The 22,302-nt window shown below is 45.1% G+C and overlaps 1 protein-coding gene across 4 annotated transcripts in view; it reads left to right on the forward strand.

Moving 5' to 3' along the window:
- TMEM241 (transmembrane protein 241) overlaps positions 1-22,302 on the forward strand; it is a 121,103-nt gene that overhangs the window by 22,189 nt on the left and 76,612 nt on the right. For 2 of the 4 annotated variants that reach the window (XM_070629678.1, XM_070629679.1), the window contains 2 exons: positions 8,365-8,446; positions 19,210-19,287. In XM_070629678.1, the coding sequence (XP_070485779.1) occupies positions 8,365-8,446; positions 19,210-19,287 (160 nt within the window). The remainder of the gene's footprint in view (positions 1-8,364; positions 8,447-19,209; positions 19,288-22,302) is intronic. The other 2 variants (XM_070629680.1, XM_070629681.1) reach the window with 1 other exon arrangement.

Here is a 22,302-nt window from a genome sequence, read left to right on the forward strand (position 1 = left end):
GGATCACCCCATGTGAGTCAGAGGAAGAGTCAAGCATGGAGAAAGGTCTAGGGAAAGTAGGAAGGAGGGAGAAAATGCAGTAAGACTCTCTGAGGACCACATTCGCCAGTAATGGACCGACAAAAAAGAAGTCTAGGAATCTTCTTTAAGTGGAGAGTTAATATATGCAGAAGTCCTTGTAAACCGCAGAGCAGACGTTGACTTTACAGTGGAAGGTTTGCTGTGTTAGGCAATGCCAGGAGTCAGTGCGCGAACCCTGGTATCTTGGTGGCTTGTTATTTCCACATTTGGAAATTGCTTTTAGGTCCACTAGGCGTCAGTATAATGCAGAGAATTCTCAAGAATTCAGCTCAAGGAGCCCTTCAGGCACCCACGAACAAATAAACTTCTGAGTGTTTTCAGGGAGCAGATGTTCCCTTAATAATGCAAGCTCTATTTAAAAAAACAAGTGATTTAATTTAATTAGCCTTCTTCTCAATAACAACAGTCTTATAATTCGTGCCAACAGGCTATTGTTAGCTTCTTGTAAAATGCTTTATTCATCAGGGTTCTTAGGGACAGTAGAATGTGCATGAACAAAAAAACAAACAAGCCCATGACTCAAACGAGATGCAGTATTTGTGCTTATAAATCATGTAAGAAAAATTATGTATTGCCACAATTTTCAAACTAGACCCTGTGGCAAATAGCCTTCATAGAGTGTGGTCTGCAGTCTCTCCCTATAGGAGTTGCTATGAGACCCCTTCCTACACACACACACACAGACACACACACACACACACAGACACACACATTCACTGGCTCAGCTGCTCCTCAGAGGCCCATGCGCCACAGAGACCCAAGATTCCGATTCTGCCAGGACCACCTCAGGCTCTAATTCCATCTTGCCTCCTTTATTGACACATCCGACAATGAAAGATTAAACCAGTACGAGAGGCTCAGATGTGCCCACTGATGAACCGAAGGTGGAGAAAGGGTGCCTTACTAGTGCGTGCCTCGTTTGTGCCCGACCTCTGTCTATCTTAGAACCACACAGTGTTAGAGCCACAAAGGAGGCGTCTTAGTCAGCTCGGGCTGCTATACAAAAACACCACAGAATGGGGGCCTTAAACAACAGACGTTTATTCCTCACAGCTCTGGAGGCTGGAGGTCCAAGACCAGGGGCCGGTTCTGGTGAGAGCTCTTCCCGGTGTACAGACAGCTGCTTTCTTTCTGTGTCCTCACATGGAGGAGAGCAGAGAGGAGAAGCAAGCTCTCTCACGTCCCTTCCTATAACGGCACTAATTCCATCAGGACGGTTCCACCCTCGTGACCTAATCACCTCCCAAAGGCCGACCTCCAGCTACCACCACATTAGGGGTTAGGGTTTCGACATATGAATTTCGGGGGTGGGGGACACACGTGCAGTCTATGGCAAAGGGTGAGTCAGTTTACCCTCTCCGGAAGACGATTTTGTAACCAGCTACAACTGTTAATGCGTGTATCTTTGAACAGCCATTCCAATTCAGGGAATTTACCCTGAACGGTGCAAAAACATTGTGCCTATGAGACAAGAATATATTCAAGGATAATCGTTACAGCATTAGAGTAGTAAAACCTGGGACTAACTTAAGGAGCCTCGTATTCAATTATTAATAAATTGGGGATGATTTTTTGACCAGGAAAGATGTTAAGTTGGGCAGCTTGTGAAACCATGTGGGATCCGATTTTTGTGAAAGTCTTCATATCCGTGCATATGGACACTGTTGGAAAGGAGCCGTAGCACGGGATGAACATGCTTATCTTTGGGTGGTGGGATTGCAATCGTAATGTTTTTCTTGATTATCTGTATTTTTTAAATTTTCTGGCATGGGTAGGTACTACTTTTTATATGAAAAAGAGGTAAATTATTATAGAAAACAAAGCAACTGCCTCCATTCAAAGTTCCTAAATTCATGTCTGTTGAAGAAAAACATGTTTGTTTTTTAATGCAGTTAGTTTTTTGTTGTCACAGTTATAGGTGACGCCGTGGTTGTTACAAATGTTTACTGAATTTGAGATTGTTTGGATTCCCCATGAGGGCTGTTTCAGAGAGGCCGATGGCAGGACATAGGGATTTTTTGCTCTCATCCCTGCCCTTGAAGACCGAGTAGCTGTAAGCACCAGCACTTCTGTTCAGAGCAAAGTCTCTGAAGGGCTTGAGAAAAGCGGAGGAAGCGATGTGAATTAGGGTCGAGTCCCTGATGTATTTTGTTGCTGTTATTTTCCCTTTGTACCAAGCTAGAGAGAGAAGATAAAATTTTTTTTAAGTTACAAAAGTAATACATTCGTTCAGCAAATATTTGAGTGTCCACTGTGTGTGCCAGCGTTGCTGGAGGCGTAGGGGGCACAATGACAGAACAGACAGAAGTCCTTGCCCTCATAGAGCTGACATTCTGCTTGAGGTAGACAGACAAGGAACAGATGAAAATTGGAGTGTGTGGTATGTCAGAGGGCAGTGAGTGCAGAGAAAAATGGAGCCAGGTAAGGGGCCAGGTGTGGAAGGGGATGAGTGTGTGCCGGGGGGTGGGGTGAGGGTTGCTACTTTATAGAGAGTGGGTGAGAAGGACTCCCTGATAAGATGACCTTTGAGCAGAGATCTGGATGCGCGAGAGAGCAGGCCGTGCAGGTGCCGGGAGGGAGGAGGTCCCAGGCAGAGGGACAGCAGCAAGCCCTGGAGTGCTTGGTGTACGTCATGACCGACAGAGAGGCCAGAAGGCAGTTTTGTTCCACTTGTAAATGACAACATCATCGTAGATACCTATATGTACCTCAGGGAACATGCATATTTTTAAGGTTTTTGATAACTGTAGCCAAGTAGTACATATATGCCCTCCAGAAAGATACCAATTTGTATCTCACAGCAGTATATGAAAGCATTGATTTCATGACCCCTTCTATTAGATACTAACTTTAAAAAATTGCTAGTTTATGGGGCTGGCCCGGTGGTATAGTGGTTAGGTTTGTGCACTCTGCTTTGGCGGCCCAGAGTTCACAGGTTTGGATCCCAGGCATGGACCTACACATCGCTCATCAAGCCCTGCTGTGGCAGTGTCCCACATATGCAATAGAGGTAGATTGGCACAGATGTTGGCTTGGGGACGATATTCCTCAAGTGAAAAATAGGAAGATTGGCAGTGGATGTTAGCTCAGGGCCAATCTTCCTCAACAAAGAAAAAGAAGAAGAAGAAGAAAAATTGCTAGTTTCTTGGGCAAAACCTGGTATATCGTTTTAATTTAAAGTTCTTTTATTATTAGGGAGGTTGAATAACTTTTCATATGTTTATTGGCCGTTTATTTCTTGTGTGTGTCTATGAGAGACACACACACACACGCTCGGAGAAAGGAGAGAGAAAATTACCTGTTTTTGTTGGCTGACTGTTCGGGGGAGTTGATTTTTTTCTTATTGATTTGTAAACACTCATTATACTTTAAGGATATTAAACTCCAGGCTGTGCGTGTTTTTTCCTAGTTTGATAATTGTCTCTTGATTTTCTGTATGGTGTTTTTTGGCCAGTGCATTTTGTGTAGGTGGATCTGTCAGTCTTCCCTGATGGCTGCTGTCCGTGGAGTTCTGTGTAGAAAAGCCAGGAGGAGAGCATTTATGGAATGTCCTTGTGTCACGCATGCACTGCCCAAGTTCTGCATATTCATTCTCTTAGCTCATCTTCTCAGTAGCCTTCTGTGCATTAGTATGCTCATTTTACAAATGAAAAAACTGAGTTCTCGTTGCAAACCAGCTTTAGAATTAGGGTATGAATCCAGGTTTGCCTGACCACAAAGGCACCTTCTTTCCACTGCGCAAACCCCCGGCTCTGTACTTGTGCATCCTCCCTGCCCCCACCCCAGGTGACCTAGATGACCCTGGATGACCGCGGCCCTAGGTGACCTGACCCAGAAGGAAGGGCACAGCCCAGGGAAGTGTATGAAGTTTGTCCATCCCTTTGAGCTATTGGCTAAAGTTAGTCAGCTAACTGCTGGAACATTCCTTAGGGATGAAGAGAGCTAATTATAATTTCCAAAGATTTGGGTAACCATGTGAATGTTATACGATTACACTCTCAGTGCCCAGAACCAGGTGTGATTTCCACCACTTATTGCTATATCTCCCTGGAAAATAATCCTCAACTATAGCAGAGTAAGATTTTTTAATTGCAGTTTCATTTCTTCCTGAAGAAAGGATTTTTAAAAAATATTTCAATAGATGGCAAAAGTGCAAAGAATTACCGCCCTTGTATCTCTTGTCCTCACTTTGTCCGCACACTGCCTGGAAGAGTATGGAAGGCTCAGTGGGCGTGGACTCTCTCTGCCCCCGGTGGCCGCGGAACGTTCTGAGCCCTCGTGCTGTGGTGGCGCACTGACAGTCGTGGAGACCCTGCAAACCAGGGGTCCGAATTTGCATTCCCGAAGCAGCAGGTGTAAGCTGTTCCTCAGATGACGTCAGTGCTGTGTCTGCTGCCTCTGCTCCTTGCAGCAGGTTCTGTCCAGAGGGGAGGCCGCTGGGTGCTCCCGGGGCGGCCGCCGTCCCTTCTCTGCCCAGCTCTCCCAGAGCCGGCAAGTTTTGTGAGCTCGGTGTTGCCCAGAATTTTGGAATAAATAGTTAATGAAGAATTAGTTTGTGACAAAGTCTTACCAAACCTTAAGAGACGCTTATTGTTGTGAATAATGGACCAAGGGGGGAAATATGTTGAAGAAAATATCTTTGAGAGATGAGGGAATACAGGAAAATCAAATGTAAGACTTATTTAATTGTGCATTTTTGCTCACCAGGGAACCTTATCCAGTTCCTTACTTGACATCTCTGTTGGGGTGTTCCAAAAGCATCTCAAGTTCGTAATTTTCAAGACTGAGTTCATGATTTTCCCAATCAAACCTTTTCCGGTTGGTTGTGTCTTAGGTTACCACCATCCAACTCACTGTTCAAATTGGAAACCTGGGAGTCATCCTTGGTGTCTTCTATCCCTCACCCCCCCCCCCCCAGTAGAAATTATCACCAGGTCTTGTTGATTCTCTCCATCTCCATAATCTCTCATCTGGATGCACCACTGCAGTGTCCACAGATCTGCCTGCACATCCCTAACCCCATTCCAGTCTATTCTTCTGTAGCCAGAGCAATCTTTTCAAAATGCAAATCAGATTATATTACACCCTCACTATCCCTGGGTTTGTCTCTCCATCTACTAAAGCTACACTTGCTTTCTTCCAATTTCCTCCTGCCACAGGGCCTTTGCACATGCTGTATTTATGTCTAGGACGTTGTGTCCTTTCCACTTCTCTACTCCACCCCCTATACCTGGTTTAACTTTGAATTTTTCTCAAACATCACTTATTTGAGGAAGGGTTCCTCACTGACTATGTCAGATGCCCTTATGATATAGCATAGTCCTTTAGTCTCCTTTGTAACGCCAACTTAATATTTTACATTTATTTATATGAGCAAAATACACATGGCTCCCACCTTTATGAAACTTACAGTTTATTTGAGGGATGGGGGATCCATTAATAATACAGGCAGAAGTTCCCTTATCTAACTCTGTTAGACGGATAATTAGTGAGTGGGTTAATTGAAAGTCAGGGAATCATCTTTTGATGAAATAATCTTTTAATTTAAGATGTATAAATATGCATTCATTTGCTAATCTTTTGGTAAGGCTTTTCCTTTGCCTATAGATGGTCAACTAGTGTTCCGTCGAGTCTTTTCTTGCATAAACTACACTTAACATATACTCTGTGATTTTCAATAGAATGAGAACTTTGATACTTTGAAACAGTCTGAATGGAGAAGCCTTCTCGATTTTTACTTTTTCCCCATCCTTTCACACTTGTCTTGCCCACACCTGTTTTGACAGCAGTTTTTCCAGTGGTTCATGTTGATTATTCTTAATAGCAGCTGTAGTTTCATGTTGGTGTGAGGCGGCTGTCTCACCGGTGGGTGGTCTGGGGGCCAAGACAGGGCTCGAGGCCAGCCGCTTCTGCAGGTGCCTTGGGTCTACCACGAGCGCGTGTTGCTTTGGCTCCGTCCACCTGGAAGATGGGCGCTGAGTGAGACGACTGTGGAGAACACTAGCACCAGGGCCACTGTGCCGGCGTCGTTGTCCCATGTTTGGAACCAAATGCTTGTACAGCTGCCCTGTAACATTTCCCAGAAGTCTCTTTGGTCCAATAGATCTGTGTATATTTTTTCTAGTTAAAGTTATTTCTTTGTATTTTAGGGTAGAAGGGTTAAAATACAAGATGTTCCCTAGCCATGTCTTCTTTTTCACGTCCATGGCCACTCGGATATCCTGCTGTCTCTTGGCGTAGATGACTCGGCAGGCGTTCCCTTTGTGTAGGAGGGAATGGAGCGCAGATGTCTGGGGCCTCACTGGCCTGACCCTCCGAACTAAGGGTCTGCTGCAGCTCAGCCAGTTGCTGTTTCACCCAGCGCCCTCCTTCCCTCTCGCTGCTCCCGCAGTGGAGGCTCTGGGCTTCCTTCTGGGGCCCGGCAGGCCATGGGCCTGGATCCTGTCTCCCTTGACCCTTCAAGGCTAATAGAAAGCCTTTTCCTGGACGAGTAGCAATTGGCCGATGTTACACCTGACCCGTTAGGATGGAGGATGGCATCTTCTTTCTGCTCACCTTTTGGTTGAAAGTACAGACATCTGTTATTGCAGAGGGACTAGTAATAACAGAGAATACTCCTCAGATCATTAGCTGCTTGGTTTGCCAGCAGAGCAAAATCATGTTGTGTTTCAGCTTATCTATTTGTATGTCAGTGTCTCCCATTAGATTATGAGGTCCTTGAGGGTAAAGCATGAGAGAGTGGTTAGCCCTGATGGCCTAGTGGTTAAAGTTTGGCGTGCTCTGCTTTGGTGGCCTGGGTTTGATTCCCGGGCACAGAACCACACCGCTCATCTGTCAGTAGCTGTGCTGTGGCAGCAGCTCATGTGGAAAAACTAGAAGTACTTACAACTGGAATATACAACTATGTACTGGGGCTTTGGGGTGGGGGGAACAAAAAGAGGAAAATTGGCAACAGATATTAGCTCAGGGCGAATCTTTCCCAGAAGAAAAAGGAAAAAAAAAGATTGAAAAACAAACAAACTATGGCGTTAGAATCAGACCTGAATGAAAATTCTGGCTTTGCCATTACCAGCTCTTCTGACCACAGGCAAATTACTTAAACTCTTTGTGCCTCAGTTTCCTCATATGCACAATAAGGATAATAATACTTTCCTCATAAGATTGTTGTGCACATTTTAGAGAGATACAGTGTAGAAAACATTTAGCACAATGTGAGGTTCGTAGCAAGTGTTCAACAAATGTCAACTGAGATGCTGCTGTTAATAAAAATTCTGGTGCTGTCAGCACCTTGCGAGTTGCTGTAAGTATTTGCTGGTTGAATTTATACAGGAGTAGGGTTTGAAGGCCTTACTGGAGACTGGAAACATTTTCATGCCAGGTTCCCTGGGAAATTGTACAAAAGCAGGTCTGATCATAGGTCGAATGCCTGCCCGTGCTAATAAAATTAAGAGAGATCATTTCTTGAGCAGGCACCATCCCAGGAGAGCAGTTCACTGAGTTACTTGGGATTATTATGTTATGTTCTGCTGCAGTGGTTTCATTCATTTCATTCTATTGTTAGAATAACTCTGGGGGCGTGGATTCAGCGGACCCCTGCATTTGTAACTCATGGGGAAAGCAAGTTGCAACCTTAGTGATATGCACTGCATGTAAAAATTGGGATTCCTTGAGGAAAGCAAGATTCTAAACTGTAATGAAAAGGCCACAATTGAGTCAAGGCAGTGCACCCTTCAGAAGTCCCTGGAGATTCCCTGACCTGCCTTCCGGGTGGTGGTTGGAGTCAGCACACGGCCCCCAGCTGAAGTTCTAGCGCTCTTTTATTTTTAAATTCTGTCCTTTGACACTGTGGTTCCCTTTGTTGTGGTTTCATGGAACTGTTTGATATATTGCCTTGGTAAATAGCCTTTTTAGACTTTGATAATTTGGCGTGGGTTCTGGTTACTTAAAATCCGAAGAATAATGTTCACTGCCCCTTAAAAAAATCGAGTTTGTTCTCTCTCCCAACCCGCAGGAAGGGTTTTTCTCTCGCCCCCTCATCTCTGCCCTGTTGTGGGGTCAGTAATGCTGAGTGGCTGGCAGAGTGACGACAGGCTGTGGTCAGATGGCTTTGTCAGCCTCCATCACTCTGGGTGGATACAGAACACGTCGCACTTCAAGGACCACTCAGGGATGTTTAGACAGCCGCTATCGCTGTGTTTGGTGCATTGGAAGGATCATACCTTCCAGCCAGGTCTTTTGGACATAAAGTGACAGAAGTGTTATGGCCTCTTTCCCTCTTTCCAGATCTGCTGTTTTGACGTGGCTTCCTGCTTCGCTGCTGTTTGTGGGTATAATCTATGCTGGTTCCAGAGCATTGTCCAGACTGGTAAGTGTTAGAGGTCTTGGGAGGACGCTCTCCTCTTCCCCTCTGCCTCTTAACTTATTGTGCTTGGATCAACGGGGGACAAAGCATCGGCTTTCCACTGGTACAGCTGCGCGGGAGAACAAGTCTTGGACCCGAGGCCATATGGAGCCCTTTACCCCCTCTCCCTGAATTGAAGATAGCCAGATAACAGGAGAGGGCCAGCTGGTCTTATAAGATGGAGACGCAGATGGAGCTGCAGAAAGAGAGAGTAGTGACATTTGAGGAGCTCAGTCCTCACAGGAGGGCACTGTGAAGAACAAACTTTTCCCAGTTACATTATATATGGAACTCCAGAAATTTAGTTACTTTACCATCAAAAGAGACTCCATTAATACCACCATTGACCAGAGACTCAGAACATGGCTTAAAAATCAGGACCAGCAGTGACGCCTCTTCCCGCTTTGTACCCTAATTGCTAACTGTTTTTAGCTATCAGAAAATGATTGTGTTCTGACTTTTGGAAAAATGTGAAATTTGCGAACAATTTAGTCTTTTTATGTAAAGTTTGTTGTTATATGGGTCCCTTGGATCTCAGATATGAAGACAGTAAAAACAAACAAAATCTGCCTCATTGGATAATAATGTTATTGTTAGGACAGCTCCAAAGTTGCAAAATAGTGGTTGGGAATTGATAGCGGTAATTTCTAAATAAAATCATCCTTTTTCTTTCATGATTCATAAGCTAGGAGTAGATGGGGTGATGTGTGCAATGGGGAGGAATGTCCTGGGTGGGCCCAAGAGAGGACCCACAGCGCACACTGGTGCTCAGCCCAGAACAGGAGGCCTGTGCTGGCCTTCCGTTGCCTCCTCTTGGTTCTGTCGGGCTCCTGCGAGGCTGCGGCCTCAGCTTACACCCTCTGGCCTGAAGGGGGAGCTTCCTCTCCTGTAGCAGAGTATAGGATTTGACAAAAAACAATGTCTCGTTGTTCAAAGCCTTTTAAAATTTTTTATAGGATCTGGGTAGTTGTGGATGCCAGAGTTTTAAAGTTTGAATAAGTAAGGTGTGCTCATAATAATAATATTTTTTGTTTTTACAGTGCTTTTTCCTATGTTTCCAGAGTGATTTCCTCTGTGTCTTTTTATGTGATTCTCACAGTCACCTGACAGGGGATGGGTGAGGCAGATGTTCATCTCCTGACAGAGGAAGGGACTCAGATATGGAAAGTCTTGGTAACTGCCTCTAGTCCCACATGGTAGCAGCTCCTCTGACTTCTCACCTTTTGCCTTTTCAGATTTGTCCCTTTAGGAGCAATGTATAGGGATTTTAGAATGAGCCCAGGGTACAGTAGTCATGCATAACTTCAGACTCTTTTGGTTGCAAGTGTTAGAAAGCTCACAAACTGACCTAAGCAAAAGGGAAATTTACTGGTTCACATTAATGAAAAGTTAGAGGGTAGAGATCCGCTTCAGGCATGGTTTGATCCAGAAGTTCCAGTGACATACTCAGAATCCAGTTTCTGTCTCTCAGTTCTGCCCTCTTGTCTTTGCCCCATTTCACAGCCAGGCTCTTCCCTCATGGGTGTTGACTCCAGGATCATCTCCTCACAGCTTTAAGTCTAATGGAAAGAGACTGTCTTCCTTGTAGCTCCCGCATGAGTCCCAGGATTCAGTCTGATTGCATCAGTCAGGGCCACTGCCCATCCCAGGTCTAGAAGCTACCCAGGAGGATGAAATTATGCTGATTGGCCAGCCTTGGATCATGGCCTCCCTGAACCATTCACTGTGGCTGGAGAGACTCAGAACCCTGGCCAGCCCCCGTCATACAGGATCCCCACCTGGGTCCCATAGACTGAGAGGGTGTGGCAGATCGTCAGTATTGGAGTGCTTTACCAAAAGAGGGGCTAAGGGTACTAGGTGGCCGGAAAACCCTTAAAACTCTATCGTAAGTGTCCGTCTAGTGCGTCTCAGGCAGATGAGGTCTCCTGTCACCTAGAACAGTGCTTCTCGGAGTCTGATCCACAGGTGGGGCCGCTCTGTGAGCTCTTTGTTACCTGTCCGTATGGAGATTGTGCCAGAATGTATATCACCTTCGGCAGTAAGCACACTGTCTAGTTGAGCTCACGTTGTTTTTCATGGCAAGACTTTCTGAGGAAGGCAGTGCACCGATTTCCATTCTGCTGCAGCGCCTTACCCTCTTCTCGCCAGCTGGGTGCTGTCCGCCGGGGTCAGCCGTCTCTAACAGGCAAGAAGAAGCTGCTGCAGTTCACTCTCAGAGCAAAGGGGAACCACCAAAACCCAGGTGTACCCAATCAGAGCGGGAGGAGGACGGAAAGGAGACACTTATTATTGATTTTTAGTGCAGTAACTCAACCCAGCATCTTTTCTTGGTTTTCCATTTTTACATAGTTGTTTAAAAATTTATAGAGTGGATTAAACATGAGGCACTCGTATGGCTTGTGTTAGAGAGAAAACAGGCCTCTGTGCTGGTGCCGAGCTGTCAGTTTAATGAATCCATTAGGAATTGGGGGAAGAGTGCTCAGTTAAAGTCTGTGGGTGTATTGTTATGCAAAACACTTTCGAGGTGGCCCTGCTCCCTAGAGGCCTCCTTTATCTGACGGGACTTTGCAACTCCGTTCTCCTGATGTGCGTCTCCTGAGAGGAAGCTGGTTTGCCTCTGCGAAGGCTCAGCAGGGACAGTTCTTTATGACTTTTCCACCTCACACTCACAGCTGAATCATCCACAGAGCAGAGGGAAGGAGATTAGTCTTGTGGCCCTCCGTTCAGCAAATGTTTATTGGGAATCTATTATGTGCTGGGGGCTTAAAGACAAATAAGACGTGGTTCCTGACCTTGAGGAACTTCATGGGGAGTGAATGAGAGACACACAGCTAACCCTGGGAACAGACGCCCTGAAGATTCAGTGTAAGGATGTGCCGGGCGCTTCCCGTTGCCAGCTTCATGACGTGTGAAGTCGGACTTAATTACTCCCCTTTACGGATGAGGAAACTGAGATGCAAATTACTTGGCCAAAGTCAACAACTAATAAATGTTAAAGCAGAGATGCAAACCCAAGCCTGTCCAGCCGTAACAATCCTCCAGATCTTACTTACCCTGTTTCCTCCCGAGATGACAACCACCAAGGGAGCTCAGACCATCAGGACTGAGCAGGGAGGGGGGGAGAGGCACCGTGGCCTTGTTTTCCCTTCTGCTCGGGCTAACTCGGGCCTGCTTCTGCAGCTCTCCTACACTGAATAAGCTCACGGTGGTGATGCTCTCATGGCATGAGTGTCAGTCTTTGGAGGGACAATACGACTTGGACCAGTTGTTCTTATTCTTGTTATAGTTTCCCGTCCAGACACCTTCTCAGCTAGACAGGAGTGCCACAGAGCCTTGGTGGTGAGTGTGTAGAACAGATGTGCAAATTCATACATTAGTGAGCTTGTGGGGAGAGGCCATCCCGGTGTTAGTGATTTGGCTGCTCAAACTATGCTGTTTTCTTGCTTAGGGGAAGCCAGGGTCAGCAGTTGGAAGAAACTGGAAATCTAAATTAAGTCATCTTGACAGGACTGGACTTGGTTTGTTACACAGCGCTTTGATCTTGGTCCTTCCCTAACTGCTTGTTAGGGTTTCTGTCTTCCCTGCGCACAACATTCACTCAACACGTTGGGATGGAGATGGGATGGGGGTGTTGGTGAGGAAACACACATGGATAATTAGACCCATGTGGAGTGAGTTACTCAATTAAGCAAACTGGAGCCCGTGGGTCCCCTCCTGCTCTGTTTGGCGCCAATCTTATTTGGCGCCAAAGTAAAGGAACTTGGTTTTACAAAGGAAAAGACTGTACATATCGGTGTGGAATGGAGACTTTCCCCCTAATGTTCCCTGTTACTGCTGATCAGAGGCAGCTTCCCTCCTCTGTCCCCTTGTTTTCTTATCAGAGGTGATCAGAGTCAGATCGATAGGACTACTTAAGATGTGGGCTCTGTGTCAAAATAGCAGCCCCCTCCTCTGGGTTTTAGTTATCTTCTTGTTCCATCTAGAGATGTTCTCCATAACCCTCATAAAATGGCTTCTGAAACTGGGCTCCTAATGGAAAAATTCACGACATTGGATTTGGCAGTGATTTCTTAGATGTGACACCAAAGACACATGCAACAAAAGAAAAAATAGACAAAATTGGACTTCATCAAAATGAAGCATGCCTCAAAGCACACTATCAGCAGAGTTGAAAGGCAACCCACAGAATGGGAGAAAATATTTACAAATCATTTATTTGCTAAGGAATTAACATCCAAAATATACAGAAAACTCCTAAAACTCAACAACAAAACCAAACAACCCAATTCAAAAATGGGCAAAGGACTTGAATGAACATTTCTCCAAAGGAGATATATGAATGAGCCTATGAAAAGATACGCTACATCATTAATCATTAGGGAAATGCAAATCAAAATCGTGATGAGATATCACTTCATGCCTATTAGGGTGGCTGTTATCAAAAAAACAGAAATACAAGTGTTGGGGAGGATGTGGAGAAATTGGAACCCTTGTGCACTGCTGTGGGGAATGTAAAATGATGCAGCTGCTATGGAAAACAATACGGTGATTCCTCAAAAAATAAAAAATAGAGTTACTATATCATCCAACAATTCCATTTCTGGGTATCTATCCCAAAAAATCAAAAGCAGGGCCTCAAACAGATATTTGCACACCCGTGTTCATAGCAGCAGTATTTGCAATAGCCAAAGGATGGAAGCAACCCAAGTGTCCATTGACGGATGAATGGATAGACAAAATGGGATATCAGCACAAGGGGATATTATTCAGCCTTAAAAAGGAAGGAAATTTCTGACGCGTGCTCCAACATAGATGAAGCTGGAGGACATTATGTTAAGTGAAATAAGCCAGTCACAAAAGGACAGATCCTGTATGATTCTACTTATATGAGGTACTCAGAGTAGCAAGTTCACAGAGACAGAAAGTAGAAGGTGGTCACCAGGGGCGGGGTAGGGAGACTGTGGAGTGGCTGTTTTCGTGGGGACAGAGTTGCAGTTTTACAAGATGGAAAGTTGTGTGGATGGAGGGCGGTGATGGTTGCACAATGTTGTGAATGTACTTAATGCCACTGAACTGTACACTTAAAAATGGTTAAAATGGGAAAATTTGTATGTGTATTTTACCACAGCTAAAAAATGGATGTTTATAAACATCTCCGATAGAGGTTTCCTTGAGGATTCAGTGAAAGGAGGGGCTGATGATGTGTCCTCACCTGTCTCACTCAGAACTCCTTTGGATGCTGCAGGATACGCATATTTAGTTTAACTGAGTTCATTTCTATGTACTTGGGTAAAAAGTGTGAGAAGAAGAGCAGTTCACTGAGAGCAGGCCGGGCTGCCCTTTGTTCTCCCCCTGCATTTACACCCCAAGTGAGCGAGCTGGGGGCAGGTGCCGCCCCCAGGCCTTTTCTTATTCCCCTGCATCTCGTCAAGCTGGAGGGGCTCCTGGTATTGTAGTATGCCTACTTTTCATTCAACAAGGCCCCTTAAACATGTCAGCTACTTAATGTGGTGCACAAATGAAGGTCAGAGAGGGCCTCCAAGCGTGTGCTGGAGAGACACTGGCAATGAGAGGAATCTGCTCCTCTGCCCTGCGGGAGTTTGCCGTCTAATAACAGAATAATGAAATTAATGTAAATAAACACTTCAGTTTAATTCATGCAAATCAGTTTATGAATGGATTCATTTATACATATACATATACATATTCAGATACCTCCCCATCTTCCAAAAAGGTTGTGTGGTGGCTTAAGAGGATAATTATGAGGGGCTGGCCCAGTGGCACAGCGGTTAAGTTCGCTTGTTCCGCTTTGGCGGCGCGGGGTCTGCCGGTTCGGATCCCAGGTACGGACATGGTACTGCTCATCAAGCCATGCTGTGGCAGGCGTCCCACATATAAAGTAAAGGAAGATGGGCACGGATGTTAGCTCAGGGCCAGTCTTCCTCAGCAAAAAGAGGAGGATTGGCAGCAGATGTTAACTCAGGACTGATCTTCCTCAAAAAACAAAAAAAAAAGAGGATAATTATGATTAAAATAAGAGAAACACTTCCTATGAATAGAATTTTAAAAGAAATGTAGGTAAAGGGTAATAGTAGAAGAACTCAATAAGGTCACAGAGAAACTTAGCACATAGAAATTTATGCTGTAATATCTTACCAAAAATGTACAGTTGGGCCTTGACTTTGGCTCTCAGCTTTCTGTAGCCAATAAAAATGTTAGAAGACTCTGAGTGCTTGTAAGATGAGAGCAGGGTTGTTGCTGAAGAAAAGCAAAGCTCTTCATTGCTCTCAGGTCCTAAGGTCTCGTAGAGGGTCGACAGGACCCTTCAGTGGAAAGAGTCTTCAGTAATGTCCTTATAACAAACATAATAGTAACCCAATTTCTAGAATTCTTAGTGCTTTTTTTTGGTGAGGAAGATTGTCGCTGAGCTAACTTCTGTGCCCATCGTCTTCTAATTTGTATGTGAGACACTGCCACAGCATGGCTTGATGAGCAATGTGTAGGTCTGTACCCAGGATCTGAACCCAAGAACCATGGTCTACCAAAGTGGAGCACAGGAACTTAACCGCTATGCCACTGGGCCGGCCCCAAGGGTTCTTAGTGCATCTTGGAGGCACGATGACATAGCACAGGTCAGTGGGAGTGGTCTTCTGGGGCTAACACCACTGCTCCCTGGTTCTGTGGCTCCCTCCACAGTGGGCAGACTGCCCTTAGGCAGTTGTCTAGGAACATTATTTCTGGCATGCACCATTTTGATAAAAATTAGGCCGCCAACGGTGAAAGTTACGTTCTTTGGCAAGGGCCCGCAGTGGAGTCATTCTATACTGTAGATTAAGGTCACACCCATATAGTTGAAAATCACCCAGAGAGAAGGTAGGATTGAGATTCTTTTACAAAAATTAAGAAGCTGACCCAGGACCTGCTTGAAGAAGGGAGTTGTCCACAACCCTGTGGAGTGACCCAAGGCCGTGCCTGTGGGCAGGGCCAGAATTTTCCTAAGAAAACTGTTTTGAACCGGTTCCAACACCTGAACAAATAACAAGCAAGGCCTCAAAATTCCACTGTGGGAAGCATGGAAATAATGAAAAATTTTAGGTAATAGTTATGAATTTCTCTTCACAGTCAGAGAAGAATTTTCGATGGTACATGGAAGAAAGGTTGAATTTCAAGCTAATAGACTCCTAGAATAAATTAGTTGTAAATTGTGCTCCTAAGTAACGAAATGAATTGGCCTGCAATGTAGTTGAATTTGGTCAGTTGCGTTTTGTGTCAAAAATGATGATTTGGGCTTTATGGCAGTTGATCTTGGGCCATTTTTCCTGATGAAAGATGGTAGGACCTTTTGTTGTTGAGGCCATTTCTGGAGTCTTGACAATGTGGAAGAACACGCTTATATTTCTGTTCTCTTTAGCAGTAAGCAAGTATCTAGATCATGTAATTATTAAGAGGCAGGTTATAAAAGAGACTCAGATTATACCCCTCCGTTTTCTCATCTGTATAATGGGGGTATTAATAGTATCTACTTCATAGAGCTGTTATGACAATTAAATATGTAAAAGCAGTTGGAACAGTGTCTGGCACAATGAGCATTCACTATATCTTACCTATTATAATTATTGCTATTATCATTTTTCAGAACTTTTGTCTGATTTGACAAAAGTAAGTCCTTCTGAACCTCACTCCACAAAGATAATGAAGGGCGAGTTTTCTAAAAGCATCAGTTCCTAGGAGGTCTCCTGAACTAATCGCATAGTGCAGACTGGGAGTTAGAGGCCGAGGGAAAATTAGTAATTAAAGTTGCAAACCGCCTTAATACTGTTTTTGATAGATCTCTGCGGAGGCTGATAGAGTCAGTCACAGAATTACTGTTTCTAAAGCCTGCGAGGGTCTCAGTAGGAAAATGGCTTGAGAAATTCGGATTGAAATGTTTGTAAGTAGAAATGAAAGGTACATATCCCTCTTAAAAATGGCATAGGGTTTTCTTTGAGTTCATCCATTTTAGCTCATTCCAGTTTTAATATTGGAGGAAGCGAACTGGCAGGATTTGGAACACCCCAGTCATATTGGACTTTGGAGAATTGTAGATCCAGGAAGTTTACCCGGGGGGCCTGATGTGGTTTGGGTATTGTAACATCGAGGCTGGGAGCGTGGGCTCTGCAGTCAGACAGGCCTGGGTTGGAGTTGTGGCTCTGCCCCTGAGCTAGATGAGTGCTCCACCAAGTTGCCTGATCCTTTATGCTTCAGTTTCCTTGTCTATAAATCAAGGTAATAGCATCCGCTAAGGGAGCTGTTGGGAGGAGGTTTAAATAAGAGAATGCAATTAACATAATTAGCACTGTGCTGAACACATTGTCGGTAGCTATTATTAGTGCACTTTAACATCAGTCTATATGTAGAGGTAGATCCTTTTCCAGAATCTGATCAGAGTAGGTCCGAGGGAGATTGAGAAACCTGTCCACAGATGCTTTATAAAATAGAGACAATTGAGAGGTCTACAGTTAGCGTCTAGAGGTCCATAATGTCAGTCCTAAATCCGGTCTCCTTACTGATTTTATAGTCAAGGAGGCAAAGGCATTTTAAATAAGTAAGATCTAGGTTGTCCTTTTGTATTCATTTTCATGTGCCACATGAGTAACCTGTCCAAGATTTTCTATTTTCTAAAGCCAAGAACTAGCAGGCCAGCACCCAAGTCTGCCAAACATGGGCCTAATGGATAAAGTCAGTTAAAAAAAATCTCTTTAATAATCTTAAACCACATAAAAAATAGTTCACAATATGAAACTTTAAGAAGAATAAAAAGAAGCACAAAAGACAAATGAAAAATAGAAAAAGTATGATTTTAAAGGAAAAAATAATTTGAGTTGAACTTTTAATGAAAGGTAAAATAAGAGTAGAAAACATTAAGAAGGCAAGAAAAATGTCAGGCAAGGACTCAAAGAGAAATAAAGCAGTGCAAGCTAGAACACAATACTAAAATAGGGAAGAGCTTTGAAGTTATAAAAGTTTTAAAAGCAAGGTAAAAATATATCCTCTAAAATGATAAAGAAAATAAGTCCATCTGGCAGGAGGCGAGCAGTATGATCTGTAAGCGGGCCCTCTAAGCTGGAACAACGCCCCAGCTGAGGCCGCTCTGTGGAGGCCCCTGAGGGTGGACTGCCCGTCAGTATGCGGTATGGACAGCCTTGGTCCTTCACCTGCGTTATTTCCAGCATTCCTCCCAGTGGCTCCAGGTCGTAGGTATTGTTCTCTCCATACTAAGAGGAGCAAACTAAGGTTTGGACGAGCGCCCTGCCCCACTAGCAGATGGCGGAGCTGGGCCTGCAGCCCAGGCTGATGCCAAAACCCACACGTATTCTTGATCTTTTTCTGCTTTCCAGGAAACATCATCATCATCATCAACAACAAAGACAATAACAAAATCCCGTGCTGTGTTTTCTCTTTTGGTGCAAAGTTGAGTCCAGTTACTCAAATGCTTGCCTCACTTCAATCTCCTAAATATTTCGTTAATGTGGACACTTTTCTGCATCTTCACTGCCACTGACAAGTTCAGGCCACCATCTTGTCATTCCTTGTATTAGTTTCCTGTGGCTGCTGTAACAAATTACCACATATTTGGGTGGCTTAAAACAACAGGAATTTATTCTCCGCTAGTTCTGGATGCCAGAAGTCAGAAATCAGTATTCCAGGGCCAAAGCCAAGGGGTGTTGGCTGAGCCGCACTCCCCCAGAGGCTGTGAGGGGGAATCTGTTCCTTGCCTCTTCCTGCGTCTGGTGGCTGCTGGCGTTCCTTGGCTTGTAGTCACATCCTCTGTGTGTGTCAGATCTCTGCCTTTCTCTTATAAATACTGTGTTTGTGTTTCGGGCTGACTCAGATAATCCAGGATAAACTCCGCATCTCAGGATTCTCACCTTAGTCACATTCACCAAGACCCCTTTTGGCCGTGGAAGGTAACATTCACAGGTCCCAGGGGTTAGGAGGTGGCTGTGTTTTGGGGGCCCAGTTTTCAGGCTGCCGTGCCCCTTGACTTTGCAACGATCTCTGCCTCCTGTCCTCTGCCCGCAGCCCAAGTTCCGTTAAATGCACAGATCAACTCATGTCACTGTCTGCTTTGAAACTCTCCCGCGGCTCCTGTGGCCCTCGGTCTGGTCCTGATTCCCTGACGGGGCTTGTGATTACCTCTCCACCTTCTTCTCCCCAACTGCTCCCTCCTGCGTTGTGCTGCACCATGCCCGACTTCCCCAGTTCCCGGAGGAGCTGGCTTTGCTCTCCCCTCTGCCTGCAGCGCCGTCTGCCGCCTCCCTCTGTTTGGCTCACTCGAGTTCATCGTTCAGTTCTCGTTTAGGTCTTGGACTTCACCTCCTACAGGAAGGCTTAGTCTTCCCACACTGGGTAAGGTGCGCCTTTCCATGGGGACAGTCTCCCTATCTCATGTCCACCTTGTTCATGGGATGTGTCCCCTGCACCTGGCACAGTGCCTGACACACAGTAGGTGCTTAATAAGCATACGATGATGAGAATACTCATAGGCGTCGAGCCTCTATGACCACCCTACCAAGAACAATACTACAACAGAGAGTGCTAATCCATGCAGAAGAGTTTTTGCTGGGGAGGATTATACGTGTGGATGCCAACAGTTCCCCCAGATCTTTATTTTTAAGCAGCAATCAAGAATTATGTAATTATGAGATCAAAGAAAATATTTTCGTGCTTATTCTGTTTTCTTTCAGGCCATTCCTGTGTTTCTCACTTTGCATAATGTAGCTGAAGTCATCATCTGTGGGCACCAGAAGTGTTTTCGGAAAGAGGTAAATGATAATGCAAAATGCTAGTTTCACCTCCCTTGCTTTAAATTTCAAAGACGCACCTTTGTTTTAGTGGCTCAAACCTTTCCCTGCCGTCTGTTTCTAGTCAAGACTGCCTGACAGTGGTTGCTGATTGCAGGCACCACAGTTTTGACATCCCTTCAGTTCATCAGGCATATGTGGGCGTGCTCGTTGATCCGAACGGAGCTCAGCTCCGGGCCGGGGCTGGGCCAGGGCCTCGCGATGGGGGCCCGGTGGGGGAAGCCTTCCCACCCGCAGCTAATCCCAGCACCACGTCGAAACATACAGCAGAGCTTCTCGTCGGTGATGGGAGCATCAGCCCACTTTGAGGAAGTTCCCTTTTTCCCAGCCCCAGCTCTGCCTCACAGCAGCTGGATCAAGTTCCTTCGTCTTCTGTGCCTCCGTCTGTGAGAACGGGATAGTAGCCTTTCCCAGCTCCCAGAGTTGTTGGGAAGACACATTGCGGCACAAGCATTAGGTGCTTCCGGCAGTTTCTGGCATGTGTAGGTTCTCTGGACTTGTTAGCTATGATTATTAACATTATTGGGGGTGGTTTTAATTTGGTCCCTCTTTCGGGAGTTCCTTTTTTCTGACATCTGCCCATCTGACATGGTTTCGTATCGAAATTTTGAAACTTTTAAACTAGAGAGAGGCTGGTCTGCCAACTAGGCAGCACTTCTCTGTATGCTGTATATATATATATATATGTATATATATATATATATATATTTATATACACGCACATATATATATTTTTCCCTTTCTTAGTAGTATATAAAATAATGAGGAATTTCACAATCAGTGGCATCTTTGGTTCAGGGAAATATAGTATGATTCTCCCTGTGTCTCCGCCTGCTTCCTCTGAGCCGTCTCATTGCCGGGCCCACAGGGCTGTTCCTTTTGTAGCCCCAGACCTGGTGCTGAGCTGAATATTCACTAACTGGTCACTGAGGTTTCCGGTTCAGAAACCCGCCAAGAGCTGCATAGGTTCTGGGAGACTGACTCATGCCACTCACATTCCAAAATGGCTTCTTATTTGTGAGATACTTACTTTTTTGTGAATTTAAAATGAAGATTTACCTGGCCTAGGTGCAAGATCCAGGCATCTCCAGGGGATGTTGTTCCTGATGAATAAGTCGGATGAGAGGGTGAGTGTAGGACAGGGGGCTGGAGGGACCTGAAGGATGTTTCCAGCAAGCAGAGACCAGGGGCCAGACTTCCAGGCTGAGAGGACCTGTCCTTGGAAGGAATTGGGTGGACACCAAAATATTTTGAATCTTCACCTCCTTTTCATCACTTAACACAAAAACAATGCCATTTCTTGTCAGGGAAAATTAGGAAATAATTTTGTGGATTACATATCTAGTTATTCTAAAAACCTTTTCTTTCCTTTATGGATGTAATGAGATGTAATAAGTTGTAGAAAATGCAGAGGGGAAAAACCCAGAAATAACTCTGATCCTACTCCCAGAGGAAGTCATTTATTCTTTCAGACTTTTTTCTGTGCACATATATAGATGTATTCCCACAAATGATAAAATATGCACTATTTTTCCATTGAACAGTGTGTCAGGAATCCCCGTTCGTGTCCTTATTCCACTCCACGCGGGACACGGTGTGTTGGCCTGTCCCCGTTTGTAGACTCGTGGGTGGTTTCTGGTAGTTTAGCACTGACCTGCTCTGTGACGAGGACTGCTGTGAGATGTTCTTGGTGTGATTTCTGTCTCTGATCGTTCAGCCTGGAGCCTTGATGGATGACGGGATATCGTGAGGACAACAGTTGTCACCACTTCTCAGACTTTACCTGTGACTCACAACAAGGGCTTTTTGTTCATTTTTGTGTCAGGTTTCACTAGAATCGGTTTTGGAGAGTAAAATTGACCTCCTCATGACTTTGTTCCCAGATTAGGAGAATAATCTCTGTCTGGAGCTGTAGTTCATTGTCAACATCCATAACTAGTTTTTTGAGTACACACACGCGTGCACACACACACATGCATACGTACATGCACAGTGTTTGACTCTAAGGTAGTGTGTGGCTTATGGAGTTAGTCTTGCTACTTTGCAGATGTATTTGTCACAGTTTAACATTAGAATACTGCTCTTCATTCATTTGTTCATTCGTTCAACTTTTATTAAGTATATACTATATGGAACATCTTGCTAGGGTCACAGCTACAGAGATGTAGAGGGTGCATTTACCACCTCACAGAACTCAGGTTGAACGGAGGAGCCAATGTGTAAACCCAACTGTGACGCCCGTGGAATGTCATATGGGCCAGAAAAGGGGTGCAGGTGGACAAGGGGTAAGTCCACTTGGAAGGGTTGAGGGGGCTTCCCCAGGGGCTAGATTTGAACTCAGTCACATGGGATGGGTCCGAATTTTCCAGGTGGACAAGGAGAAAGCACTCTGGGCAGGCAGAGGAGGTGGCAAATGAAAGCTCGTGACCTGAAAGGGCTGGCAGGTGTCACTGTGGCAGAATAGTGTTTTAAAGTCAGGCTCTGGAGCCAGGCCTCCTGGCCCCAAACCCTGTGATCTTAGGCAACTTACCTGATTTCTCAGTGTCTCAGTGCCCTATCTGCAGCGTATAACCCAAGACTGTTAATTAACCCATAATGGAATGAGTCAGCAGACGTGGAGCACTTAGAACAGCACCCAGCACAGCGTGAGGAGCCCTCGGAGTAACTCAGCTAAACCAGAGTGGTGGGAGCTCTTTATTGTGACTTTCGGAGATAGGACTTTTGAGGAGTTGTGCTGCCCCTCAGAATGCTGAGACCTCGTTAGCACTTGTTACCGGCTGATCTGTGGATGGAGGGGCCTACAAAGGTGAATGCACTGCCATTAACTCCTCAGTTGTTTTCGGAGCCCTGGGGGAGTGGAGCTCAGTAATGAATTTATTGCTTATTTTTACTCTCCATATCTCAGGTTCGGGGCTCCCTTAGACAGAGGAGTTTAAAATAAAATAGCCTCTCTCCTCTGTGGAAGCGGGGACCTCT

Source organism: Equus przewalskii, chromosome 7 (assembly GCF_037783145.1).
Source record: "Equus przewalskii isolate Varuska chromosome 7, EquPr2, whole genome shotgun sequence".
Lineage (NCBI taxonomy): Eukaryota > Metazoa > Chordata > Mammalia > Perissodactyla > Equidae > Equus > Equus przewalskii.